Raw genomic sequence first — 27,193 nt, 5'->3', positions numbered from 1 at the left:
TGTGCCAGACGCTCCCATGCCTAGAAAATTACATCTAGAACGTTGTTCTGCCAGGCCTACGTGTCTGCTGTCCTGGGCAGAGCTGGGAAGGCAGAGGGGAAGGGTGTGAAGTTCTCGGATGTGGTCCCCACCCTGATGAGACCAAGGAGTGTGGAATCCATAGTGAGAAGAAAGTTCTGTCCCCAAAGCGCAGCCCTGGGGAGAGAGCCCCACTGCTCCCCACCATTCCCTAGTCACGGGCCTCTGGTAGGGCCTACTGGCCACTGAGCAATGCCAGGGCCTGGGACCCAAGCTTCTCCTGCCCATCCCATCCGGCCCTACGCAGCCCCTCCTCAGCCCTCCCAGGCGGCACCTTTGCCACACTGGGTTAGTCCCCTCACCTGGCCTCTCTCACACCTCCCTGCCTTTGCCAGGGCCACCAACCCCCTGCACCCAATTTTGTCCTCCTGGCAAGGGCTCCTGTGTGTTTGAGGGCCCAGCAGGAGCATCGCCCCTCCCTCAGCTTTCTCCACTGCCCAACCTGTGGCCCCCACACACTTGCTGTCCCTCCCCCAAAGTGCTGGGTACTCAGCATGGGCAGTTGTGGGCACAGCTGCCAGCTGCCTTCCACCCTGCTTTAGGTTGGGTACCCTAGAAGCAGAGCCTAAGATGGAGATGGTGTGCAATTCTCAGGAGGCAGAATGGGGGTGGGGGGAAGGACAGGCAAAGGTGAGGCTTCAGCTGGAGTCTGGCTTCAGTCTGATCCACAGGGGCTCTGGAGCCCAGAGTGGGTTCCACCCTGAGGCACGGGCGTGGCCTTTTATACCCAAGATGCCTGTCAGTCATTGGCTAAAGTCTGTGAGGGTATGGGGTGCAGAGGGGCACCAGCAGCCAACATTCTCAGCAGTGGGGAGATGGGGCCCCAGCCTGGGGAAGGGGCCTGGGAAGGGCACTAACAGCGCCCTCTCAAAGGTATGAGAGTCTTCGTGACAGAGCTCAGGTCTGAGCCAGCTCGGGGTCCCCAGTGCCTGGCGCAGGGCCTGGCTGGGAGCAGGCCTCAGGTCAGACTGGGGGCTTCAGGTGGGGATCCAGGGCAGCCAGGTGAGCAGCTTCTGATCCCCTCACCTTTCCTGGCATTACGAATAGCACCTGGCAAGGCCTGGCCGGCCGGGGCCTCCAGTAGCCAGAGCGAGCAGGCCCCTCCGGGGAGTGTGTGTTCTAGGCAGCCTGCCCGGTTTCATCGTTGCAGCTCAGCCACTTAATAAGTGGAGGCTCTGTGGCCTCCGCAGGCGTTGTGGGGTCGTTCTCGGAGCCTCAGCGCTCCCCACGTGTAGACTGGGAATGATAGGCACGTCCGGCGCCCCGGGTACGCGTACTTGATTACGCTTAGTTGTCGCTATCGTTTTTATTAGGAGCACTAGTGCTGCTGTTGACTGTAACGTTAGAGCCCAGAATTATCTGAGTCTCACAGGACGTGGGTCTTCCCGCTCTGGTCTGCGATACACCCTGGCTTTTTTGGGGGGGGAGGGGGCAAGTGTGAGGGCCGGGGGGTCACACCCTGCCCCCTCTGCCCACAGATCACGGCCGTGTGCAACTTCTTCACCTACATCCGCTACATCCAGCAAGGCTTGGTGCGGCAGGACGGTGAGCGCCCCCTGGTGGCCGCTGGGGGTGGCGCCCGGGAGGGGAAGGGCGGGGCGGGGCGGGGCGGCCGGGCCAACCCCAGGGCTTTGCTGCACCCCGTCGGAGGAGGGCTCTGCGAGAGAGAGAAGGTCGTAGATTAGCAAAGCGGTCCGGAAGCTCCTGTTGCTGAACCCTGTGGAGAGAGGAAGAGCGGAAGGAGCCTCCTGGGCTCTGCCTTACCGGGAAAACCAGCCTGGTGCCCCCACATACCTGGATCCAGCTGCTTTTTCCCGTTCAGAAACCTCTCCAGCCCCCCGGGCCTGTAGTGACGGCATTCCTGTTACTGGCCTGGCCTACACGATGGGGCCTCCCCTGTGAATCTCCTCCCCTCTCCCGCCGCGTGGACCTCTAAGTGGTGGCTGGACACGGCTCGCCCACCTCCCCCTGTAGACACTCCCCGCCCTTGCCCAACAGATCCTCTGTCCATCCGTTGTCCCCCTGACCCCATTCTGCCAGGCCAGGGACGGGCCCTGTGCAGGGTCGCTGGAGAGCCCCGGGAGCAGGGGTTGGAGAGCATTTGCAGTCTGTCCAAGTGTGTGGCAGTGTATACATGGGTGTGCGTGTCAGGCTGTGGAGGTGACCGTCACCTCCATGCCTCCCGGGCTGCAAGCCCTCAGAGTGGAACCTCAAAGAGGTCCGGCTACGCACTGAGATCTGTCCTCAGGGACTGGGGAGTCCTAGGGTGCCCACCAGCTGCCCTGCCCAAAGCCGGGGGAGAGGCCAGGCCATCTGCCTGAGGCGACCCTGAGTGGGCACTGAGCTGTCCACCCTCTGTCTGCCTGCAGCGGAGCCCATGTTCTGGGAGATCACAAGGCTGAGGAAGGAGATGTCGCTGGCCAAGCTTGGCTTCTTCCCCCAGGAGGCCTAGGTCATGGCCCAGGCCTGGAGGGGGTCTCTGAGCTGGAGCCAACACCTGCCCCAGGAGAGACAGACAGACAGACGGGGTCCTAGAGCCAGCCCTGAGCCAGAAGCTGACCAGAGGGACAAATGGCCAGGCCGTGGAGGCAGCACTGAGCCGGCAGCAAATGTCCATCCCAGGACAGGACCTCGGGAGGTGACCTCTCCCCCCTTGTAGTACTACAGCCACCAGGAGACTTTCGAGAAAGCACCAAAGACCAAGGAGCTGGGAGCCGTACAAAGGGGCTCAGCCCTTGGGAGGGCACCCCTGGGACAGCCAGCACCCCCTCCCCAGTCCTAGGAGCTGCTGCCTGCAGGTGCCTCACTGGCAAGATCTCCAGGGTATCTCCGCACCCCCCCTTTCCTAAGCCCTGGGCACCAGCACCCCCTTGTGGCCATCCCTCACCTCGTTCCCAGGTGGGCCTGCTGTGCCCAAGGGCCAGAGAGCTAGGAGGAGCGGACGGGGGCGGACGGGGGCCTCGCTGGCTGTCTTCCACTCCATCCTGTATCTGCCTGACAATGACCCCAAAACATCCTTAAGATGTATCAGGGGCCCTCCTCCCGCCCGCCCGCTCGACCTTCCTCCTTCCCGCCAGCTGAGCCCGATGCTGCAAGGAGCCTTCGCCCCCACCACTGCTGGGAGGATTGGGGCACTTTCCTCCCAAAGTAAAACACAGACAGGCCTCAGGATGCCCGGGCCTGTTTTCAGCTGTGGATGGCCGTTCCGACGACGGAGGCTGAGATCGCCCAGCCCGGTACACAGGACTGGGGTGGGGCAGGCAGGACCCGGGCCCCTCCTCCCCCCTCGCAGGCTACTCAGTACCGGGGTCCAACCTGGACACATCCCTCACCACGTCCGATTTCCTCCTCTGAATGGAATGTAACGCGATCTCTATTTAATAAAGGACGGCTTTGTTGGTAGAGGCCAGGCAGCCACGCGCCTTCACTCCTGCGCCCTGGGGCTTGGGCCAAGGCTTGGGCATCTGAAGGAATGAAACAAAATCCTTTCCTTGCCCGCCCTCGTGCTTGGGATTAAACCCAAATCCTGAAGGGATTGCTGGAGGGAGCACCAACTGAGTCCTCCCCAGTGTTCCTGGGGCAGTAGGTTATTGGGGGATGAGCCCAGCTCCCTCTCCTGAGAAGTGGTTTGCTGCAGGAGAACGGGGGCTCTGTCGCTGCCTCACAGGGGATCTTGGGCAGATCCCCTTGCCATCTCCCTGCCAAGTGTCACGAAAGCCTGGAGCTCAGAGTCAGAGCATCAAGGCTGCCTGGTGCCTGCAGGGCAAGGCAGGATTGATTGGTGATGTCTGCCAGCAGCACAGCAAGGCCTGTGGTAGCTGTGGTTTTCCCCGCCCTGGTCAAGGGACAGTAGTCAGAGGTGGAAGAAGGTGGAGTCGCCCGGTCCTCTGAGAACCCAGGGTAGGCCTTGGGAGGTGCCTTGTGGGGCCTGATCCCCTCCCCACAAGTAGGGATGTGGGCCCAGGCCAGTTGGTGTCCTTCCTTGTGGGGGTGGGGCGTAGCAGCTTCTGGGTCAGTATTTACTGGGGCTGGTGATCCCTCGAGGGGACTTCTCTGTTGGCCTGAGACCTTGGGGCCACTCAGCTGGTAGGTCGAGGCCCCCCCACCCTATCACTCTCTCCAGCCAGTAGCCTTTTCCCTCTCGCTCTCCCGCCTCCAAGACTCTCCCTCTCTTCCCAGCCCTCCCCACTACTCCACTAGTGATTTGAATCCCTTCTGTCTCCCCAGCCCCCTCGGATGTTCACCGGTTAGGCCTCCTGTCACAGATGTTCATTCATTCACTCAACAAATGCTGGGCAACTCATATGCCAGACACTTTTCCTGGTGCCGGGGGTACCTCGCTTGAGCTGAGACGCTCACGGGGAGACTGGCAATAAAAACAATGCACGGGTGACATCCACGGTGTCAGATGGAGGAAGGAAAACAAGGAAGGCGATGGAGGATGTCAGGGAAGGGTGTATCCTGCCGCATTATATGGGGTCACCTATGTCCTCTCCTGCATACCAGTCTCTTTCTGTCCTGGGTCAACCCTGGGTCAGCCAGGGGACAAGGGAGGATGAAGGTCTGGGCCCTGGAGCTGCCCGTTCCTGCCCTGAGCTTCTGTGCTCCCGGTCCAGCCACACCCAGCGCCAAGGAGACACCAGGCAACAGTTCAGGCAGCCTGGCAGAGAATCCCCACGGCCAGATGTGCTCAGCCTGACCCTGCCAGGTGAGCAAACAGTAGCTGAGATGCCTGGGGGGTGCCTGTGACCCTTACACTCTGGCGTCAGCGTCTCCCAACAATATATAATAGCTGAGCACTTACTGTGTCCCGGGGCTCGTTCCAGACCCTTTAAGTGAACAATTCGCTTAATCCTCAGGACAACCCTATGAGGTACTGTTTTCCTCATTTTGCAGATGAATCGACTGAGGCACCACGAGGCCGTACGGGAAATGGTAGCCCCAGAATAGGAATAGATGAGCCCAGCTCCAGAGCCCACGGTGCGAGCCAGCCTCCTAGGCGCTTCATACTCACCACCTGCCGCGTCCCGGATGCTGCGTCCCGGATGCTGCGTTAGGTCCTTCCCTGTTTTTCAGGGATGTAGAAACAGGCTGAGGCAGTGGCGGAGCAGAATTTGAATCTAGGTTTGTTTCTCACCTTTACCCCGTGAGGGGTGCCCTCACCCCTGCTCTGCAGGCTTCTGGGGGTGGGTATGGGGGGAGCTCAGGGCTTTGGCTTTTGGAGTTGGGGGGCGGGGAAGGTTAGCTCACATCAGCCACACAGGAGTTGTTCCTCTTAAGTGAATTTTCTAGATAACCCACTCAGGTCTCTCTAAGTAGTGCCGCACAGGTGGCCACCTCTTACAAGCCAGCACCAACCACAGTCTCCAAGCCTGAGCCCGGCCCCACCCTGGCCTCACACGTTGCGCTGCTGTGTCACATCTTGCCATCTGCCAAGCCTGTACCGATTGGGTCCTGCCAGGGTTGTGTACCCGGGCAAGTCACTCCTCTCTGGGCTTCAGTTTTCTCATCTTTGACTTGGGAATATCAGACTAAATGACCTTTGCAGCCCCACTCTTTCCCTTTTTTTTTTTCCATTTATTTTATTGTGGTGAAAACCCACACAGTTGACCATCTTAGCAATTTTTCATCGTATAGGTCATTAATGTTAAGTATATTTGCATTGTTGTGAAACAGATCTCCAGCACTATTTTTTTTTTTTTTTTTTTAGCGGTACGCGGGCCTCTCACTGTTATGGCCTCTCCCGTTGTGGAGCACAGGCTCCGGACGCGCAGGCTCGGTGGCCACAGCTCACGGGCCCAGCCGCTCCGCGGCATGTGGGATCCTCCGAGACCGGGGCACGAACCCACGTCCCGTGCATCGGCAGGCGGACTCTCAATCACTGCGCCACCAGCACTATTTTATCTCACAAATCTGAAACTGTGTACCCATTAAACAAATCCCCTCCCCCATCCCTGGCCACCACCATTCTATAACTACTTTAGAGATTTTATATAAGTGAAGTCATGCAGTATTTGTCTTTTTATGACTGGCTTCTTTTATTTAGCATAATGTCCTCAAGGTTCATCTGTTTTGTAGCCTGAGACAGGATTTCCTTCCTTTTTAACGCTGAATAATATTCCATTGTATTCATAGACCACGTTTTGTTTATCCACCCTCTGTTGATGGACATTTGGGTTGCTTCTACCTCTTGGCTATTGTGAATAATGCTGCTATGAACATGGAAGTACAGACATCTGTTTGAGACACTGCTTTCACTTCTTTTGGATATTTAGAGGTGGGATTCCTGGATGATATATATAGTAGCTCTTTTTAAAAAAAAAATTTATTTATTTATTTGTGGCTGCATTGGGTCTTGCTCTACGCGGGCTTTTCTCTAGTTGCGGTGAGCGGCGGCTACTCTTCGTTGCGGTGTGCGGGCTTATTGCGGTGGCTTCTCTTGTTGTGGAGCACGGGCTCTAGGCGCGCGGGCTTCAGTAGTTGTGGCTCGCGGGCTCTAGAGTGCAGGCTTAGTAGTTGTGGCGCACAGGCTTAGTTGCTCCGTGGCATGTGGGATCTTCCCTGACCAGGGCTTGAACCTGTGTCCCCTGCATTGGCAGGCGGATTTTTAACCACTGCACCAGCAGGGAAGCCCCCATATGGTAGTTCTATTTTTAATTTTCTGAGGAAACTTCATACTGTCTTCCGTAGCAGATGCACCATTTTACAATGCCACCAATAGTGTACAAGGGTTCCAATATCCTTGCTAACACTTGTTTCACTGGTGTTTTTTGATAATAGCCGTCCTAATGGCTGTGTGATATCTTATTGGTTTTTTTAAATTGACGTATAGTTGAATTCCAATGTTGCATTAATTACTGCTGTACAGCAAAGTGACTCATTTATACATATATACACATTCTTGTTCATATTCTTTTCCATTATGGTTTATCACAGGATATGGAATATATTCAATAGTTCTCTGTGCTATACAGTAGGACCTTATCCTACTGTTGTTTATGCGTTCTATATATACCAGTCTGCATCTACTAATCCCATACTTTTCCACTCCTACCCTCTCCCACCCCTCGGCAACCACCAATCTATTCTCTATGTCCCTGACTTTGTTTCTGTTTTGTAGGTGGGTTCATTTGTGTCATATTTTAGATTCTGCATATAAGTGATATCATATGGTATTTGTCTTTGTCTTTCTTACTTCATTTAGCATGATAATTGCAAGTTGCATCCATGTTGCTGCAAATGGCAGTATTTCATTCTTTTTTATGGCTGAGTAGTATTCCATTGTATATATGTACCACATCTTCTTTATCCATTCATCTGCCAATGGACATTTAGGTTGTTTCCATGTCTTAGCTATTGTGAATAGTGCTGCTATGAACATAGAGGTACATGTATCTTTTTTTTTCTTTTGTATAAAACACAGTCCCTACCATTTATTTATTTATTTTTATAAATTTACTTATTTTATTTTATTTATTTTTGGCTACTTTGGGTCTTTGTTGCTGCGTGCGGGCTTTCTCTAGTTGCAGTGAGAGGGGGCTACTCTTCATTGTGGTACACGGGCTTCTTATTGCAGTGGCTTCCCTTGTTGCAGAGCACAGGCTCTAGGCACGTGGGCTTCAGTAGTTGTGGCTCGCGGGCTCTAGAGTACAGGGTTAGTAGTTGTGGCACACAGGCTTCGTTGCTCCACTGCATGTGGGATCTTCCCGGACCAGGGATCAAACCCGTGTCCCCTGCATTGGCAGGCGGATTCTTAACCACTGCACCACCAAGGAAGTCCCACATGTATCTTTTTAAATTATAGTTTTGTCTGGATATATGCCCAGGAGTGGGATTGCTGGATCATATGGTAATTCTATTTTTAGTTTTCTGAGGAATCTCCATACTGTTTTCCACAGTGGCTGCACCAACTTAAATTCCCACCGACAGTGTAGGGGTGTTCCCTTTTCTCCACACCCTCTCCAGCGTTTGTTATTTGTAGACTTTTTTTTTGTAGACTTTTTAATGATGGCCATTCTGACTGGTATGAGGTGGTACCTCATTGTAGTTTTTTGCTTTGTTTTGTTTTTTAAATTAATTAATTTATTTTTGGCTGTGTTGGGTCTTTGTTGCTGCGCGCGGGCTTTCTCTAGTTGCGGCGAGTGGGGGGCTACTCTTCTTGCGGTGCACAGACTTCTCATTGCGGTGGCTTCTCTTGTTGTGCAGCACGGGCTCTAGGCACACGGGCCTCAGTAGTTGCGGCATGTGGGCTCAGTAGTTGTGGCTCGGGGGCTCTAGAGCACAGACTCAGTAGTTGTGGCGCACGGGCTTAGTTGCTCCATGGCATGTGGGATCCTCCCAGACCAGGGCTCGAACCCGTGTGCCCTGCATTGACAGGCGGATTCTTAACCACTGCGCCACCAGGGAAGCCCCCTTCATTGTAGTTTTGATTTGCATTTCTCTGAGATTAGTGATGTTGAGCATCTTTTCATATGCCAGTTGGCCATTTGTACACAGCCTCTTTTTTTTTACTACGGGGTATTCTAAGGAGCTCTACTGTTCCATCATAGTGATGCCTCCAGGGAGAGTCTTTCATGGCTGCTAGGGCTCTTGAATAATGAATAATAACTCTTCACTGAGTAGTTGTGTCTAGGGCCTAATAACCAAGCTCGAAAAGTGGTGAGCTTTAACTCAAAGCCAAATCGCAAAGCTCTGACTTGGGTCCCCTTTGCGTGTCTGCTGGAGAACAAACGCCTGGGCTTTGTGACTGCTCTTTTTGGTAGGCGCAGAGTTTTTCGGAAATTTGCCCGACTGGGCCACCGTCGCCCCTACGCGGCCTACACAAACATCATTTGACCCCAGGACAGTGGCTGGTGGCACCGTAGGGGTGTGGAGACTTCAGTGTGTCCAAGAGGCTGTGTAGCAGCTCGTGGAGAAGCCCAGCAGGGGCTGGGACAGGGGCTCTCTTCAAACCTCATGTGCCCCCCCAAAAAAATGCTCCAGCTGGCCAGACCCTCCCTTGCCTTTTGTATACTTCCCCCTCCCCCTGCCTAAACCCTGACAGTGGCCCCTTGGCAGCTCAGGAATGTCAAGTAGTCCCTCTCTCTTTCCAAGTAGCCTGAGGGGCCTCGCTGCCCTGATGGGGGTTTGGAGACAATGGAATCCCAAGTTTCCCCAGGGCCCCTGACTCCAGGAAAGTTGCCAGCTCCACTGGTTTGAAGCCCAGAGAGGCTATGGAAGTCCCTAAGGCCTGCAGAGAAATGTGGGAAGCTGCTGGTTGGGCTCTGGGGAGGAGACATAGTTCCGGCTTTTAGCCACTCAACTCCAGGTGGCAGGAGGGTTCAGCCATCTCTCTCCCCCTGTTGGGATGAAGTAGCTGGAGGCAATGGCCTGGCCCTGAGCCCTGTCCTTGCTTTACCTTCAAGGGGATCCTATGAGGGCCTTCATCTGCCTCATCTCTCTGGGGGCAGCTGGGGCAAGTGAAGGTTCTAACCCACTTAATTCCCCGCTACCTCACATGAGCTGACACCAGGCTCGGGCCCAGGGAACGGGTCAGGTGTCAGCAACTGACCACTGATGGCTGCTGAAGACAGGGTGAGGGCCACGCCTCCTCCATCCTTGTGCCCATGTGTGAACGTGGTGGGGGCAGGGGCATCTGCCGTCACCTCCAGCCTTAGCTGCCAACCACATTCCTCTATCCCCACACATGCTCAGGGAGGGGGCTCGAGGATGCCTCAGTGGAGAGGGCTCAGGCCGCCTATGGCTGTGCTGGCGACAAGGCCTTCCTGGTTGTCCTGGCAACAGAATACAGGTGCTCCTGGTACCAAGGAGAGCCCACACGACCCCTCAAGCCCTTCTTTGGATCCTGCCCAACCTGTCCCACAAACGTTAGTGACAATGATTTCCTACAAAGTGTTAAACGAAAATAAAATTTTAGCACATCAGAGGACTGTACTTAGGGTTCTCAAAGTGTGTTCCCCCAACCAGGACATCCGCATCACCACATCAGCATCACCTGGGAACTTGTTAAAGCACGATTCTCTGCCCCCAAAGCAGACCTGCTGAGTCCCACTCCGGGGATGAGCCCAGCAGTCAGTGTCTTGACAGGCCCTCTGATGATTCTGACGTGCACTCAAGTTTGACACTTCCTGCCCTGTAGCATAACCTTAGCCTGATTTCATTCGCTGTTAGGTGTGAATTCTTAACTTTTAGGAACACGTACCTTTGTCTCAAAAAAAACTACAGACCGTAGGGGAGCAACCTACACTCTCAGAAGGAATTTAAGTAAAAAGTAGGCAAGGGTACCGTACCGAGCAAGCCAGCCAGTAGAGCAACCACATCCGGTGAATGACAGCACCCCACTCCCCACTCTGGCGCCCCTGCTCCCCTTCTGCCCCAATGGCCATCCCAAGGCATCACCGACCCTGCAGCTCCAAAGGCAGGAAGCCCACCGACTTCCATAGATGGGCGGGGGGAGGGCGGTCAGGCCAGTAACCTCAGCCCCGATAGAGGGGCCTCGCTGAGCCGATTCTGGGGACCCATGGTTTGAGAGCTGTTTATGGTCACCCCTAGGTAGTGTCCCCACCTCTGAGCGCTCAGGGTTTAACGTTCTAGGAGGCGCGGCGGGAAGCCCATTCTTCGCAGACTCTTGTTCTGGGCCCCACTGGGCGCGGACCGGACCCCCGAGGGCGCGGCGGACGCCGGCTGTGGGCTTTCCGTCCCTCCGGCCCCGCCCCGCCCCCGCACTGCGGAGCGCAAAGCCCGGCTGCGGACGGTGCCCCCCGCAGGCCAGGGTGTTGTGGCCGCGGAGCCTCGCGGGCGGGGCGCGCCAGCCTCGACACGGCCCTCCCCGCCAGCCCCGCCAGAGCGCGGCGCAGCCAATGGGGGCCAAGGCGCTGCGCCGGGATTGGGGCGGGTACGGGGCGGCGGCAGGGGCCGGGGTGCGGGGAGGGCGAGGCGAGCGCTGTCAGCGCGATTATAAGCGAGTGAAAAGTTGCCGGCAGACAGCCCGGCGCACGCTCGTACGGCGGCCGCAGCGGCAGGGCGGGGCCGCGGAGCAGCGGGTGGCGGCGGAGGAGGTCTTTGAACGCGGCCTCGCTCCTCAAGAGGTCTCGTTCGGCGAGGTCCCGGCTTCGCGAGGACTTTTGCACGCAGCCATGGGCGGCGTCGGGGAGCCCGGAGGGGGACCTGCGCAGCTGGGGGCGACGCTGCCCACCTTCCGCTGGGAGCAGATCCGCCCGCACAACCTGCCAGGCGACAAGTGGCTGGTCATCGAGCGTCGCGTCTACGACATCAGCCGCTGGGCACAGCGGCACCCGGGGGGCAGCCGCCTCATCGGCCACCACGGCGCCGAGGACGCCACGGTAAGGCCACCCACCGCTGGCGGGGTAGAGCCCAGCGCTCGCTGGGGCCTGCTCGTGGGCACCGTGCCCTGCTCCACCGGCGGGGCCTTAGCATCCTTCTTACTCTCGCTGACCTTTGACCTCCCGGCCCGGGGACCCAGAGTTGGGATCTACTAGCCGGGGCCTGATGTGGAGTAGGGAGACCACATCAGCATGGAGGACCCATACCCCCGGCAGTGGACCAGGGCTGGTCTGGAGCAGATCTGTGCGGAGAGGAAGGGGCTCTCAGAGGTGGGTGTGTCATGGCAGAAAGCACTGGCCCTTGGTGAGGGGGCTCCCTGATGCTCTGAGGTTCCTCCTCTCAGTGCTGGCTCTCCCAGACCAGGCTCTTCATGCCGAGCGCTTGCTGGATGCCAGAGGTAGGGCGGGTTCCCCAGGGGCTGGCAAGGATGTGCCTGCCATCAGAGGCTGGAGGCTGGGCAGCAAAGCTTGAGTGAGGCCTAGAGGTCTGTGGCTCCCCAGAGCTGCTGTAAATGGCTCTGAGGAGCCGTGACTCACCTCTCGTGGGCTAACAGCTGCATGGGGGAGAATTTCGCTAGTCAGGCTGGGTGGGCCTCTTTGGGAAGCACATTCACCCCAGGAACAGGCTGGCCCCCGTGGACCCCAGCTTCCCCTTTGCAGCCATGTTCAGACATGTTCTGGTCAAGGAGGAATGTGGCCTGTCCAGTGGGACCATCTGGCAGAGCAGCATCAGGATGAGAGTCCTCACCAGCCCCTTTTCCCACAGTCCCCCAGCTGGACAATAGGACCTGGGGCCGTGACGCTCTGTCCTTGACCATCCAGAATTCTAGGCTGGTCCCACTGGGTACCAGGAAGGTCTTCAAGATTCCAGGGGATGAATCCCTGACTGGCGGAACTTCAGATAACAAAAGCGATTGTGTCCCGTCGCAGGAGGGTCAGTGCCCCTGTTGCCAGAAACATCTGCTCTCTGCCCACTGCCTTCTCCCGTGGCTTGCGCAACCTTCCTGGGACTCTTTTAGGGGGAAACGTGTCTCTTCCTCACTTCCCCAGGAAGCTGAGAGGTTAGGGTCAGAAACCTCCTGAAACCCTAGAAGCTTACCGGGAAAGCCTTGTGGGTAGTGCCGGATGGCCCGGCGGTGGCCACGGCGTTGGAGCTGACTGTGGGCCAGGGAGTGCGTGACCGTGTTAGGCCTGTCCACGTGCGAACGAGGCATGTGTTTGTGAGCGTGGTTATACATGTGTGTGTCGCTGCCAGGGCGTGGGGGGCGTGAGGTGCCACAGCCCCTCCCCCCTCAGCCTGGCTGAGCGCTGGCCACCCCTCCAGGATGCTGGGGGCAGCTACTCTGGCCTTTTTTCAACCTCTGACCTGTCGGACGGGATGGAGGTTGGCAAGAGGAAGACGATGGAGAATATTTACGAATCGTTTTTTCCCGCTTGGTGCCCAGGTCTGTGCTGGGGGCCCTCCTGTGTGGGAACCCCATTTAGCTCTAGACCCTGAGACCGGCCCCCCCGTGACAGGTTTCTCACTGATTCATCACCAGTAAGGTCTGTTTTCCCATTTCCATTAAAACACTCTGTCCGTTCCCTGGGGCCAGGTCCCGGCTCTGCCATTGGAGGCTCTGAGGGACCTGGAGCCAGGCATATCATTCCTCTGAACCTCAGTTTCCTCATCTGTAAAGTGGGGACAGCTGGGCCAGACAGTGAGCCGGCGGAGGGCGGGACTGTGCCTTCTCAGCTCCGTGGCCCCAGAGCTGCTATATAGCTGTTCCTGGTCAGTTTACGCTGCCAGCTGAGAAGTGGGAGTGTGCCCTGCAGACTGTAGAGTGCAGTGGACAGCCACGGCATAGCCACGTCTTTGCTGGGTGACCTTGTCTGGTTCGTTCATGGCTGTAACAGGACATGATGTTAGGCCATCTCTTAGCTTCCCCGAGGCCCCAAACCCTGGGCTGGAGTTGCCAGAAATACCTGGTCTGTTCAGGCCAAAGGGGTTGTGAGGAGGCTGGGGTTGGGGGACCCCAGTCTTTGTCTGTGGTGGGCCCACAGGGCAGAGCAGGGATCAGATCACCCCAGTGCCCTGTGTGGTCCAGCCCAGACCCCAGGCACGCCATCCCCGGCCCTGGAACACAGGTGGGGGTGGGGCAGCCATCTTGCCGGGCTCTGTTCCCGCAGCCACCTTTTAGCAGCCCCTGCTGCCCATCAGCTGTTCTCCTGTTCACGCCACAAAAGCCTTCCTGCCAGGAAATGCCCAGAGTTCCTGCGCCGTGAAGTCAGTCTGTGGCCATCCTGGGATACAAAGCCGGGTACCCTGGGGAGAGTGCTCTGGGCCTTGGGCCAGGTTTGTCTAAGAGTCACAGGCGGCCTGAGACTAGTGGAGCCAGCCATGGAGGGGTGAGGCCCAGCCGCTGCTGATCGTGAGTTTACCAGGCCTGGGTGCCGAGCACCTACTGTGTGCCGGGCTCTGAATTCAGTGCTTGATTTATAGATACTCCCTCTCTGAATCCTCATGATACCTCTATGGGACAGGTACTGTTACTGCTATTTCCATTTTAAAGATGAGAAAACAGACTCAGAGAGGCAAAGTGACTTGAAATTAAATGATGGGTCTGGGATTTGAATCCACAGGCCATGCTCTTAACCACCCGCTTCACTGCCACTTAGCTGTTTATTTCATTCATTCATTCATTCTTCAATTATCAAATCATTAAATCCAACAGCAGATATGCAACGAGCATATCCTACGTGCCAAACCCTGTTCTAACCTCTGAAGATACAGCTGTGAACAAAAAAATGTGCTAGGAGGGACTTCCCTGGGAGTCCAGTGGTTAGGACTCCGCTTTTCCGCTGCAGGGGTCACGGGTTTGATCCCTGGTCGGGGAACTAAGAACCAACGTGCTGCGCAAAAAAAAAAAAAAAAAATCTGCTAGGAGGATGTTCCTTGGCAGAGGGACCAGCTAGGGCAAAGGCTCGGAGGTGGGACTCCGTGCATTTAAGGAACAGCAAGGCTATCAGCTCTCAGCGTGGCTGGAGCACAGCAGTGAGCAGAAGTGCAGGCAGTGTGGTCCAGAGGTAGCAGGGGAAGCAGGACTTTTGTTTTATTCTAAGGAGAGCTTGAAGGGCAGAGCAGGGAAGCCAGGGGAATCTGATATACATTTAAACAGATCCCTAATGAGGAGGGGGAAGGCAGAGCCTCCTAGGAGAAGGGGGAGGCATTAAGAGAAGAGATGGTGGGGACCTGCCCTCCCCAGGGGAGGCCGCTTGGAAGAGGTGGCCATTCACCTGGGCCCTGGCGTGCAGGTACGTCCAGGGCAGGGGGCAGGTGATGCTGTGGGCTCAGGCACACCAACAGGAACCATTAGGATTTAGCTCAGTGTGGTCTCGAGAAAACAAGCTTCAGAGGTAGTCCTAGCGTTAGCCCACTTTGCAGATGAGGAGACTGAGGTTGAATATGGGTGATTTGAAGGGACCTTCTTGGAACCCTCAAAGGGCAGGGCCTTTGTCCATGGGCTTGGAGGGTGGGGTTTGTATCTGGGAGATCTGGGCAGATCTGAGGCTGTGGAGCGAGGGTGGGGCCGGAGACAGGGGCTGGCCAGGAGCTCAGACAACCTGGCTCCAGAGCTGAGGAAGCCGTACTCTGCTTCCTCTTACCACGCCAGCGGCCTCGAGAGCTGCCTAAGGGCCACTCCCCGTGAAGTGTGACCTCTCTGGGCTCTGTGGGTGTTTTCTGCAATGTCCCCACCCACCCAGGCCCCTGGTGGGGCAAGAGGGGGATGGCAGTGCCCTGGGGGAGGCGTCGGATCATATGGTGCTGGGCAGGAACTTGGGGAGCAGGGGTGGGGATGCTAGTATCCTAAGCACGCCGGCAGTCCCTCTGCATTTCCTCCCAAGGATGCCCAAGTGGCAGCCATGGGTTTCTCAGGAAACAGCAGCGGGAAAGAGCCAGAGCTCAGTGGTGGAGAGAGGACCCGGGGCCAGAGGGCCTGGCCACTTCAGGCCACCGCGGGGTCAGTGACACCTGTGAGGCCAAGGGTGCTGGATGGAGGAACCCCACCACCACCACCACACCTGTCACCAGGGACACCAGGGGTGCTGGGGGGACAGGGGCAACTTCCTGAGGACATCCGTCCTTGAGCTGGGCTCTGCTGCTCCAGCGGGAGTTGATGCTCATGTTCAGGGCTGTGTGCCCTTTGGCCTCAGTTTCCTCATCTATAAGATGGGGATACTGATTGTGCCTCCCCATTGGCCTCCTGTGAGGAGACCCAGGGAGAGGATGGGAGGGAGCATCTGACCTGGGCGTGAGATCCTGCTTTATCTTCCCACCCAGGAGAGGGAGGGAGGAAGAAATTCCTGGGTGTGTCCACTCTCCCATCCTCACAACCCCCTGCTGCCTCCTGAGCTGAGGTTAAGAGGAGCAGACCCAGACCACCTGAGCCCCCAGCAGCCCTGCTTCCTTCCCTGCTCTACCCCCTTCCTGATCTGGAACATTCCAGATTCTTTGGAGAAGTCACCAGAAATGCTCCCCGCCCCTACCTTATCTCTGGGGTGGAAGGAGGCTGCCAGCCCCTCCTGTTTCCTAGCCTCAGGCTGGCCAGGACAGTGACCAGCAGGGCGCACCTCCACCCTCCTGCCTCAGGCCTGCGGGCCTGAATCTCACGGGACACCAGGCCCCTTCTAAGTGCTCTGCCTGCACTGACTCAGTCCTCCCAGCAGCTCCACGAGATGGGTATTTGTGGTTCCTGATTTACTGAAAAAATATAGGATGGAGAGGGGGTGCGACCTTGTCTGTGGCTCCAGGGCTCAGCTCCTAAGTGGCAGCTCAGATTCCATCCCCTGCAGGCTGGCTCCTGAGTCTCCCCACTCCCACCCTTAACCAGCTGCTACCTGGAGTTCAAGGCGGGGCTGGGGGCAGGGCAGGAGCCACTCTGAGGCTTCCAGGGACTGAAGCAAGGCTGGGTGGGAGCTCTGTCCTGGGAGAGCAGGGACGTCACAGAAGATAGAGCTGGATTCGAATCCCAGCTCTGCCACTACAAACTCTGACCTGGGCAGGCCAGAGCCTCTGTTCCCTCACGGGCAGAATGGTTCAGATGCCTGGCTTGTGAGCTCCTTGCCCACTTACGCACACCTGCCATCCTGCCCCAGCTCCGTGCAGGGCTCTGAGGCCACCCCTGTGAACAAGGGCCTGTCCCTGTCAACCGCAGCTTATGTTTAGAGACATCGTTTGAATTCTAAAAGTTTCACCCAACTCTGTTCCAAGAACCCGTGAGAGGCCTCAGTTGCCATCCCCGTGGGGGAGGGTCACAAAGTTTGCACCTATGTCCCTGGGAGGACGTTTCCAGGCGCATCAGGGGTGGGGCCTCCTGCAGTACACTGAAACTTGGTCAGTGCAGCCCCAGAAGCACCAGGACCACCGTCCCGACCCCCACAGCCCGGTCTCCGAGCAGCCAGCTCCTTGGCTCCCCGGGATGGTGACCAGCCTCGTGACGAGGGCCCCTTTCCTCCACCTAGGAGACCCACTGCCTCCCCTCTGACCAGGAGTGGCCACCCTGGGGCTACTGCCGAGTGGCCACAAGCACAGTTTTACGGTCAGACCAAGTTCTGGTCCAACCTCCATCAAATGGAGCTATGTGACCTTGGGTAAGTGGCTCAACCTCTCTGAGTCTTCTGCCCAGCTCCTGAATCCTTAAACAGAGGCCAAAGAGGACTGAGTCACATGGCCCCAGCCAATGTTCCAGGAAAAGCTGTTTGCTGAGGTTTTGGTCTGCGGCCAGGGACCCACCTTGTTGGTACTCAGACTGCAAGAAGCGTAGGCTCAGCAGTGCCCACCCAGCCCCAGGAGCCCGAGCTGCTATCCGAGGACCTGGCACAGCCCCGCGCTTTCCCACCCACCAGCGGAAGGCTTGTCCACCAGCTCTGGGATGTCCCTGCCCGGACCTGAGGGGGCGCACAACTTCCCTCCTCAGTGCAAAGGACATGCCTGGCTGGGGGTCCCTCGGGCAAGCCTGGCTCTGTCCTCCTTCAGGGCATTTCCAGGCCTGGCTTGGGTGAATCAGGACCAAGGGAAAGGAGTTGGGGAGGGAGAGCTGCTCCCGCAGCTCCTCAGCATGGCCCTGGAGCATCTGAGGTCGGCCGGGCGCTGGGGCGGCCCCAGAACAGACACAGAGGTCGTGAGAGCGCGGGGCTGGGAGAGAGGGAAGCCTGGGGCCGGAGCCACCGCACACACATCTGCTCTGTGAGTCTGTGTGCGTGCCAGGCCGTGTCTGTCTGGGTGTTCTTGTGGCCTTGCCTGTGCGCGTATTCCCAAGCGTGTCTGGGAGCCTTAGCGGGTCGGTGGTGGTGTCTGCACGCGTGGAGGCGCACCCTTAAGGCACTGCACTTCCGTGACACGTGTGCACCTCTGGTGTCACGCTCTTTGTAGCATGCCGTGTGCCTCTGTGTGCCACCAGGGCGGTTTCAAAGAAAACGAGAGGTAATCAGAGTCAGCGCTCGCTCAGCCTTAAAAAGGAAGGAAATTCTGACATGCCACACATGGATGAACCTTGAAGACGTGATGCTAAGTGACAGGTCCGTCACAAAAGGACAAATACTGTATGATTCCTCTTCTACGAGTCAATTCTTCTTTTTTCGGCCGCACCTCGAAGCAGGTGGGATCTTAGTTCCCTGACCAGGGGTGGAACCCGTGCCCGCTGCAGTGGAAGCGCGGAGTCTTAACCACTGGACCGCCAGGGAAGTTTCTGTGAGTCAATTCGTAGAGACAGAAAGCAGCACGGTGGTTTCCAGAGGCCGGGGGGAGGTGGAAATGGTGAGCTAGGGTCTCATGGGGACAGAGTTTCAACTGGGGAAGATGAAAAAGGTTTGGAGATGCATGGCGGTGATGGTTGCCCAACAGTGTGAGTACACTTAATGCCACTGAACTGTACACTTCAAAATGGTGACGATGGTCAATTTTATGTGTGTTTGACTATAAAGAAAAAGAAAAAAACCTTAGTGCTCTATAGTCCAGAGCCCGAAAGGCCCTGGGGGCGCGCCCCTTTGATGTTCCCCTGGATTTGCCTAGTTCCAGGCAGGAGAACAGACTCGCTCAAGGTCACAGTAAGCGGGGTCAACCAACCACAAGAGCAATCTTCCTCTTAGCTCCCCAGCCAGTGCCGCTCCTGCGGCTCCCCAGTAGGCCAGCGCCCGGGCAGCTTCCTGTGGGGCCAGCTTCCCCTCCCCCCCCTCCCAGGGGCACTGCCCCATCAAGGCTCTTCCGTTGTGAGGGTGAGGTCTGTACCTATACAACCCCTTCCCCTATTATGAGCTCCGCGGAGGGGCCCCAAGTCAGCCTTCCCAAGGGCCTAGGTTATCCCAGAAGCTACATCCTCTGAGCCCCCAGGTCCTCAGACTGCCCTGCGCCAGTAAGAGAGCAGGCAGCAAGAAAGGGGACCCCTCGGGTGAATCCTGCAGGGGTGGCCTTCAGGTGGGAGCTGGAGGGGCCTGAGGTGCTTCTGTCCCCGGGGATGGGACGGTGTGGGATGTCCTGAAGTGAGGACAGGGGCCCTGCTGTTTTAACACCCACCAGGCACTGCTAGGCTCACTAGCAGCCAGCAGTCACCTTCCCCGGCCCAAGGGGACCCGCCACTACTCCAGGTGCTGCTTCCACAGTTCAGGCTGCTGGCCGGCTGGGGGTTGGCTCTCTCAGAGAGAGTCTCCGAAAGTGCAAAGATAAAAATGGGTTGAAGAGCTGTGAACAGCAATGAGCCAGTGACACCAGGGCTAGATCAGGAAGACTGAGTGAGTCCCAAGCGTGAAGTTCAAGTTTACTCACACTTCAGAACTGCCCGGTGCTAGAGGTCGGGGTCACTTCCTGACCGGTCCCTTTCCACAGCCCTTTATCTTTCCTGGGGTCGCTCTCTTCCTCCAACCCCTTCTCCCGCTCTGCACCCTGCCCCCATGACAGAGAATCACAGGAATGTTAGATTGTTTATTTAACTTACTGTTTAAAAAACTTATATTTTCCACTCCTGCTTTTAAAATCAAGCGAGTTTAACTGTTTGAGCATCTTCGGGCTGTGTGGTCCTCGACTGATTTTTTTTTTCTCCCGGTGGCCCAGTGGTCGTCAATTGCAAGTTCCCTCACCCACGTTTTACCCACTGCTTGTGTGTGTGAAAGGTGATTAATCTGATGTTTGTGACCCAGTAGAAAAGCATATGATTTCAAGAAAGCTTTCCAGTGATCTTTTTGGAAAAGTCAAACCCTTTCAGGAAAGGAATCAGAGTCTTCCAGGGAGAACTTTCTGTAAATCCTGATTTATTTTTTTAAATTAATTAATTAATTAATTTATTTTTGGCTGCATTGGGTCTTCATTGCTGCGCCCGGGCTTTCTCTAGTCGCGGCGAGCGGGGGCTACTCTTCGTTGCGGTGCGCGGGCTTCTCATTGCCGTGGCTCCTCTTGTGGCGGAGCACAGGCTCTAGGCATGCGGGCTTCAGTAGTTGTGGCGCACGGGCTTAGTTGCTCCGTGGCACGTGGGGTCTTCCCGGACAAGGGCTCGAACCTGTGTCCCCTGCATTGGCAGGCGGATTCTTAACCACTGCGCCACCAGGGAAGTCCCAATCCAGACTTTTAAAAAATACATTTATTTATTTATTTATTATTGTGGCCGCGCCGGGTCTTAGTTGCAGCACGCGGACTCTTAGTTGCGCCATGCGTGTGGGATGTAGTTCCTCCAACCAGGGATCGATCCCGGGCCCCCTGCATTGGGAGCACAGAGTCTTACCCACTGGACCACCAGGGAAGTCCCCTGTTAGTCCAGATTTTAAAATACCCGACCAAATTTGGGGAAGGGCCCCATGGCGGCGTGAAACAGCTGGATCCTGGCAGGCGAGGGGTGTCTGTTGGGGCACCCAAGGTCTGGGGAGGACCAGGGAGGGCTCACAGGCAAGGCTGACCCGTGTGGTCCTATTTCTGTGACGGCTGAAACACCAGGGGACTGCCTGCCTGCCTGCCTGTCCGTCTGTCTGCTCTGCCCTTGCATCAACAGCCCTTCCACTTTGTCTCTGCCTGCTGCCTCTGGGTGCTACTCCAGCCGTCTGTCTGTCCACCTGACTGTCTGCTCTCCTTCAGGATGCCTTCCACGCCTTCCACCAGGACCTCAATTTTGTGCGCAAGTTCCTGCAGCCCCTGCTGATTGGAGAGCTGGCCCCGGAGGAGCCCAGCCAGGATGGACCCCAGAATGTGAGAAGGGCCCTGGTGGAGGCTAAGCCCCCAGTGGGGGGGCTGGAGGGGATAGAAGGCGTTGCCAGTGGCAGCTTCATTGGAAATATCCCAAGGGGCCCTGGGGCCAAGGCTGGCTCTGCCATCCCTTCCTGGGCAGACAGTTGTAGGCAGAGCTGTAGGGACACCCGCACCAGCGTTTGCCGGGCGACCCCAGGCAAGCCCCTTCCCTGCTCTGGGCTCTGCAGCCCCATCTATGATGAGGATTTTGATGAGCTGCACTCTCGGGGTTTTCCCTGCTTCTCAGGTACCCCACACCTTTTGTGGGTGGCGGAGGAGCCTTTGCCGCCAGCCAGCAACCCAGCTCACACCCCAGGCTGGGCACTCTGGTCCCTCCGTCCCCTTCGGCCACAGACCCACGGGTCCTGACACTGGGAGGAGTGGCTGTTGGGGGGGTTCCGGGGACGCCTGGGGCCTCCCTCGCTTCCTCGGCTGACCAGCCGTGCCGCCGTGGCAGGCCCAGCTGATCGAGGATTTCCGAGCCCTGCGCCAGGCGGTCGAGGACATGAAGCTGTTTGAGGCCAAGCCCACGTTCTTCGCTTTCCTGCTGGGCCACATCCTGGCCATGGAGATGCTCGCCTGGCTCGTCATCTACCTCCTTGGCCCCGGCTGGGTGCCCAGCACCCTGGCCGCCCTCATCCTGGCCGTCTCCCAGGTGACCCCAGCACTGTCTTGCAGACACCTAAACTGACCAACAGACACAGGGCCTGGCACACACGGACACTCGGGACATACTTGCTGAATGAATGAATGAATGAATGCCCAGTCCCATAAGTGTGTATCTGTGGGTCAAGCTACAGTTTCAATATGTGAAGGAAGCTCTTTATTTAATAAGCCCAGAGGGAGCCCACGGCTGGGAGCTGGACGGCTGCCGCCCACAGCTCCATGACAGACCCGCAGCCCCTGGACCTCCCGAGGAAACTGGCCTACTAGGCTCTAGAGTGGAGTGCCAGCTTTGGGGGTGCCCTGCGAGCTGGGAGGGCTGGCCGGGGCCCAGGCGGCTCCCTGCCTCGGCTCCTGACCCTGCGTCTCCCCAGGCCCAGAGCTGGTGTCTGCAGCACGATCTGGGCCACACCTCCATCTTCAGGAAGTCCCGGTGGAACCACGTGGCCCAGCAGTTTGTGATGGGGCAGCTGAAGGTGAGGCTGGGGGCAGGTGGTGGGCAGCCAGGGGCTTAGTGGGGGGGCCACACTGGGTCTGCGCAAGTGTGTGGTTGCCATGGAGAGGGGGGCGCGGCCTGGCCCCACTCCTGAAAGCCCCCTCCCCTGCAGGGCTTCTCTGCCCACTGGTGGAACTTCCGCCACTTCCAGCACCACGCCAAGCCCAACATCTTCCACAAGGACCCGGATGTGACCGTGGCGCCCGTCTTCCTTCTGGGGGAGTCGTCTGTCGAGGTGCATGGGGGACACGCTCGGGCTGGGCCTGCAGCAGAGGGGAACTGGTAGTCCCTGAACCCCCTGCTGTGGCCCAGCCCCTGACCCAGCCCCCGACTGTAGCTCCAGGCTGAGCCCCTGCTCTGGTGGTACCCCTTCCCCCTTTCCCAGTTGGCTAGAATCCAAAGTTGCCTTGGCCCCTGGGCCCCAGCCGGCCCCCTGACCCTGCCTGGGACAAGGAGGGCCTGGAGAGCCACCCTCCCCAACGGCTGCCTGTCCCCACAGTACGGCAAGAAGAAGCGCAGATACTTACCCTACAACCACCAGCACCTGTACTTCTTCCTGAGTGAGTGTCCGCTTGTCCCCCTGGGGGTGGGAGCCATGCCGGGGCCTGCACGGTCCACCTGACGCTTCCAGCCCCCTCAGCACGGCACCTCCAGGTCTCTCCCGGCCTCCCTCTGGTCGCCCTAGCCTGCAGCCCATGCCGACTTCCATCGCCAGGCCTTTGCCCCAGCCCTTCCCTCTGCCCGGGGTACCTTCCGGCAGAAGGGAGCAACCACAGTCTTGCCTGGAGCTTTCAGAGTTCTTTCCTACCCTCACCGCAGGGCGAGCCAGAGCTCTAGGGCAATCGTTGGGGCAACAAGGTGAGGATTAAAGGGCGCGGATGTATAAGGCTGGGACCGACCTGCTGAAGAGGCACAGGAGTTGGCGGGGCGAGGACCAGCCTGGAGAGGCTCAGACACGGAGGGAATGAGTGAGGACCGGGCCTTGTGGGTGACGCGGGCTCGTCCCAGCAGGATGGGACCAGCGCCAAGTGCCGCTGCCCTTCCTGGGGGAGCAGAGCCCCGCCCCCAGCCCTGTGCCCCGCCCCACCCCTGAGCCCTCTCACGCCCCTCCTTGCAGTCGGCCCGCCGCTGCTCACCCTGGTGAACTTCGAGGTGGAAAACCTGGCGTACATGCTGGTGTGCATGCAGTGGATGGTGAGTGGGGGCCCCGCTCGGGTCCCCTGGGCGTACAGCTGTGGTGGCAGGAGGTGGGGCGTCAGGGGGCAGCCCCTCTCAACCAGCGCAAACAGGTGTGCCTGTGATGGTGCGGTAGGCGTGTGCACCCGCGCAGGGGGCGTGAGTGTGTGCCTGTGTGTGGTTGCAGGGGGAGAGGGGCGTGTGCACGGGGCGTGCTGTGGGTCTCTCACGGTGGGGTGTCCTCCCTGGGGCTAGGGATCCACTGGGCCCCTTCTGCCAGGCATTGGTCTTCCCGGGCAAGGCTTCCCTCAGCCCGCACCCCTGCACAGCACCTTCACCTCCGTGGTCAGCCCCCTGAGGCTGGCAGGGCAGGGATCCTACCCATTTACCTGGCTGAGACACCCAGGCCCAGAGAGGGGCGGTGACGTGCCGTCCAGGGTGACCCAGCTCCCCTTCCCGGCTGCCTCGAGGCCTCTGCCCTCCTCCTCCCTCCTCTACAGGACTTGCTCTGGGCCGCCAGCTTCTACGCCCGCTTCCTCTTTTCCTACATTCCCTTCTACGGTGTTCCTGGGGCGCTGTTCCTCTTTGTGGCTGTCAGGTATGGCCAGGTTTGGCATGGCGGGGTGTGGGGAGCTCACACACGGGCGGCAGGGGCCCCTGACCTCAGCCCTCCACGTCCCCATCTGCAGAACGGGGACAGTACTGTCTCCCTGGGCTGTCGAGTGGCAAGATCCTGGGGGTGGCAGGCCTCAGGGAAGCGGCCCCGGGGGTGTCCCCCGTCTTGAGTAGGGCAACTCTGGCAGCCTGGCAATGGCCCCTGCACCACTCAGCTGCTTTAAACACTAGCAGGGAGGGCTTGCCGCAATCCCGTAGCACAGATGGGGAAGCCGAGGCCCAGGTCTGCGTGGTCAGCTGGACGCGGGGTAGCGCCTGGGCCTCCCCTCACAGGGTCCTGGAGAGCCACTGGTTCGTGTGGATCACCCAGATGAACCATATCCCCAAGGAGATCGGCCACGAGAAGCACCGGGACTGGGCCAGCTCTCAGGTGGGCAGCAGAGGCGGGGTCCCAGCGGAGAGGCAGGGGGGCGCTGACGGGGCTGCCACGGGGTCGGGCTCCGTGCCAGCCCCCTCACGTGTGCCCCGCCCGCTCCTGGCAGCTGGCGGCCACCTGCAACGTGGAGCCCTCTGTCTTCCTTGACTGGTTCAGCGGACACCTCAACTTCCAGATTGAGCACCAGTGAGCGCGGGCCCCGGGGGCCCACGGGGGTGGGAGTGAGGCCTGAGCCTCTCTGTCCAGTCTTCCCCCAGGGAGGCCGAGACGTGAGCCCTGGATTTCCTGGAGGGCCCGGGAGAGGTGGTGAGCGGGGCCCGGGGGGCGATGGGTGGGTGGGGGTGCCAGCACACGCTCTCCCCGCCCCCAGCCTCTTCCCCACGATGCCGAGGCACAACTACCGCAGGGTGGCCCCGCTGGTCAAGGCCCTGTGCGCCAAGCACGGCCTCAGCTACGAGGTGAAGCCCTTCCTCACCGCCCTGGTGGACATCATCGGGTAAGGGTTCTTTGCTCACGGTGGCTCCCTGGGGGCCCCGGCCCACCCTGGGCCTGGTCGGCCCCGTCCTGAGCACCCACCTGGCTCTCTGAGCTCACGTGGGCTCCTTTGTAGAAGCTGGCATCCAAGGCCTTTCCGATCAGCCTTTCTGCCCGCAGCCCGTGACCTCCCTTCCCAGTGTCCGCCCACGTAGCCAGGGTTTAGGGAGCACCTACCATAGGCCCAGGCCCTGTCCTTGGTGCTACAGACACATCAGTGAGCAAAACAGGCTGACATCCCTGCCTTCCTGGAGCTGACATCTGAGCGGGGGAAACAGAAAAAAGGCAGTTAAAATAAGTAAATTACAGAAAATGTGAGAAGGGGAGAAGTGCTTCGGCAAAAAACAAAACAAAACCACAAAACCTGAGGGTGGGGGCAGGAGAGGGACTGGGTGGTGCAGGCAGGGTTGCAATTTTTAGTGGGGTGGCACGGTGGGTGGTATTAAGAAGGCAATGTGTGAGCAAGACAGGGAGGAGGGGAGAGGGCTGGCCATGGAGAAATCTAGGGGAAGCAGATTTGGGGCAAAGGAATAGCCGTGCAAAGGCCCTGAGGCAGGAGTGTGCTAGGTGAGTGGGAGAGTCGCTGAGTGGAGGAGGGGCACGATTTTGGAAAGATGCTCTGGCTGTGGGAAGGTACTGATGGGGCAGAAAGAACAGAGTGGGGGTTCCTGCAGCTGTCCAGGGATGACATGGCTTGGCCCTGATGGTAGCCTTGGCCGTGGGGAACAGAGGCCGGATTCTCAGCCAGAGCTCTTCCACCTCTGTGCCTTAGCACATGCTGTTCCCTTTACTTGGATGCCCTTCCTTCTATACTGGTGTTGGAACACCTACTTCTCCTTTTTTTCTTTTTTTTTAATTAATTAATTAATTTTTGGCTGTGTTGGGTCTTCGTTGCTGCGTGTGGGCTTCCTGTAGTTGCGGCGAGCGGGGGCTACTCTTCGTTGCAGTGCGCGGGCTTCTCACTGTGGTGGCTTCTATTGTTGCGATCACGGGCTCTAGGTGCGCGGTCTTTAGTAGTCATGGCTTGCGGGCTCTGGAGTGCCGGCTCAGTAGCTATGGCGCGCTGGCTTAGTTGCTCGCGGCACGTGGGATCTTCCTGGACCAGGGCTCAAACGCGTGTCCCCTGCACTGGCAGGTGGATTCTTAACCGCTGCGCCACCAGACCCGCCTACTTCTTCATGGCCCTTCCCAGCCCAATCCTTGGGGCCACTGCCACTTGGCATGGCCCCTTTAGGACACCTGGCATAGGGTTTCCTAGCAAGTTCTTGATGTTTCTGGTTCCTCTGCCTGATGTCAGGCTCCTGGTGGGCAGATCCCAAGCCTTAGCGGGGCTCAGCAGGAGGAAGCAACAGAGAGAGCTGGGTGAAGGAGAGACAGGCCCACCCTGGTTCCTGCCTGGACTTGGCCTTGGCTGCCCCCCTCCCGACCCAAGGTCTAGGTCCCGCTCCAGTTAATGAGCATGTAGCCTCCTCTCCCAATCCTCCCCTCCAGCCCCACCCAGCTGCCTGCCCCAGGGGACAGGGACTCACCGGGGAACGGGGACATCTCTACTCACACTCCTCATCGTGGGGGGAAGGGGTTAATATTTGCACTTGAGTCCCTTACCTCTTCCTGCCCCCCGCCTCCCAGGTCCCTGAAGAAGTCTGGCAACATGTGGCTGGAAGCCTACCTCCACCAGTGAAGGCAGCGGCACCCAGGGCCCCAGCGCCACCCAGCCACCCAGCCGGGCTCCCCCACCTGCCCCCACCTTGCCCTGCCTCAGCCTGAGGACCCTGCCCGCCGTCCTGGGCCCCCTCCCCGCCTGCTCCACGCCCCTCAGGCCATGGCTCTAGACCCCACGGGACCAGGGCTGGGGGCACGGTATATAAAACCACACGGTGAGCATGGCATGTTTTCCTAGCGCAAAAATTTAGGGAAAAGTTATTTTTATATAAAAACAAACCCAGATATATTACGGAGTAGAGTATTGAATTCGCATGAATTTTGGAGCTGGAGTTCAGATCCTTCAGCCATCAGGGTCTTGGTGGGGCGAGGGGGTAGTGGTGGGTGGTGGCTTTCCGAGTTGCGCTCCACTCTGGGTCAGGGAGCTGGCATCTGCCTTGGGCTCAGGTCACCTGAGGGCCTGGTTCCTTCCTGTTCTTCACCCACTCACCAGCAACCTTGGCAGATCACGCTGGGCTCCCCTCACTTTACTCCTTTGCACAGTAGGACAGGGGCTGGCAGCAGATGGGGCCTCAGGGCTGAGCGCCATGTCTGCAGGCGCCCCCGGGGGGCGCAAGAGGCACCCCTGTCCTGGATCTGCACTGGTTTCTTGCAGCCTCAGCCTCAGCGCTGAGGGGCCTCAGAGGACCACGGGCAGTGGGTCCCCTGCTGATCTCCAACCCACACTTGGCATCACACCTGTGGAGGTGCAGCTGACCATGCTCAGTGACCTCAGGAGGTGATCCCGGATCCCCCCAGTGCCTGCCTGGGGCCAGGTGCTTGCCTGCAGTGAACCATTCAGGCGGGACCCCTGGGAAGGGGCTGTTTCCGTCCCTAGAGTCTGAGAGCACAGCGCTGTCCTTCACTAATAAGCCTTGGGCTCCTCATCTGGAAGATGGGTGTGG

At 58.4% G+C, this 27,193-nt stretch overlaps 2 protein-coding genes across 5 annotated transcripts in view; both read left to right on the top strand.

Moving 5' to 3' along the window:
• RAB3IL1 (RAB3A interacting protein like 1) overlaps positions 1-3,472 on the top strand; it is a 41,713-nt gene extending 38,241 nt beyond the window's left edge. For all 3 annotated transcript variants that reach the window (XM_082659972.1, XM_082659970.1, XM_082659971.1), the window contains 2 exons: positions 1,557-1,623; positions 2,448-3,472. In XM_082659972.1, coding sequence (XP_082516098.1) covers positions 1,557-1,623; positions 2,448-2,480 — 100 coding nt within the window. In that variant the 3' untranslated portion in view covers positions 2,481-3,472. The remainder of the gene's footprint in view (positions 1-1,556; positions 1,624-2,447) is intronic.
• Positions 3,473-11,058: 7,586 nt separating this feature from the next.
• Positions 11,059-26,532, top strand: FADS3 (fatty acid desaturase 3). Of its 2 annotated transcripts, none has more exons than XM_082661114.1 (12): positions 11,059-11,420; positions 20,518-20,628; positions 21,125-21,322; positions 21,705-21,806; positions 21,939-22,061; positions 22,326-22,386; positions 22,944-23,020; positions 23,503-23,600; positions 23,951-24,047; positions 24,160-24,239; positions 24,424-24,549; positions 26,217-26,532. In XM_082661114.1, the coding sequence occupies exons 1-12, from the start codon at positions 11,214-11,216 to the stop codon at positions 26,266-26,268; spliced, it is 1,332 nt and encodes a 443-aa protein (XP_082517240.1). In that variant the 5' UTR covers positions 11,059-11,213; the 3' UTR covers positions 26,269-26,532. The 2 variants fall into 2 exon arrangements, with proteins under 2 accessions (XP_082517240.1, XP_082517239.1); XM_082661113.1 differs by having other exon boundaries at positions 23,852-24,047.
• The last annotated feature ends 661 nt before the right edge of the window (positions 26,533-27,193 follow it).

The sequence above is a fragment of the Grampus griseus genome (assembly GCF_964374135.1).
Source record: "Grampus griseus genome assembly, chromosome: 8".
NCBI classification, from domain to species: domain Eukaryota; kingdom Metazoa; phylum Chordata; class Mammalia; order Artiodactyla; family Delphinidae; genus Grampus; species Grampus griseus.
This window is presented reverse-complemented; position numbering and strand designations above follow the sequence as displayed.

What these genes read in the sequence shown, in the direction of transcription:
- FADS3 (XM_082661113.1), top strand. Translation starts at nt 11,214, where the DNA reads ATGGGCGGCGTCGGGGAGCCCGGAGGGGGACCTGCGCAGCTGGGGGCG. An exon ending in TCATCCTGGCCGTCTCCCAG is followed by an intron (nt 21,323 to 21,704) that starts GTGACCCCAGCA and finishes GCGTCTCCCCAG; the next exon opens with GCCCAGAGCTGGTGTCTGCA. An exon ending in GCACCTGTACTTCTTCCTGA is followed by an intron (nt 22,387 to 22,943) that starts GTGAGTGTCCGC and finishes CCCTCCTTGCAG; the next exon opens with TCGGCCCGCCGCTGCTCACC.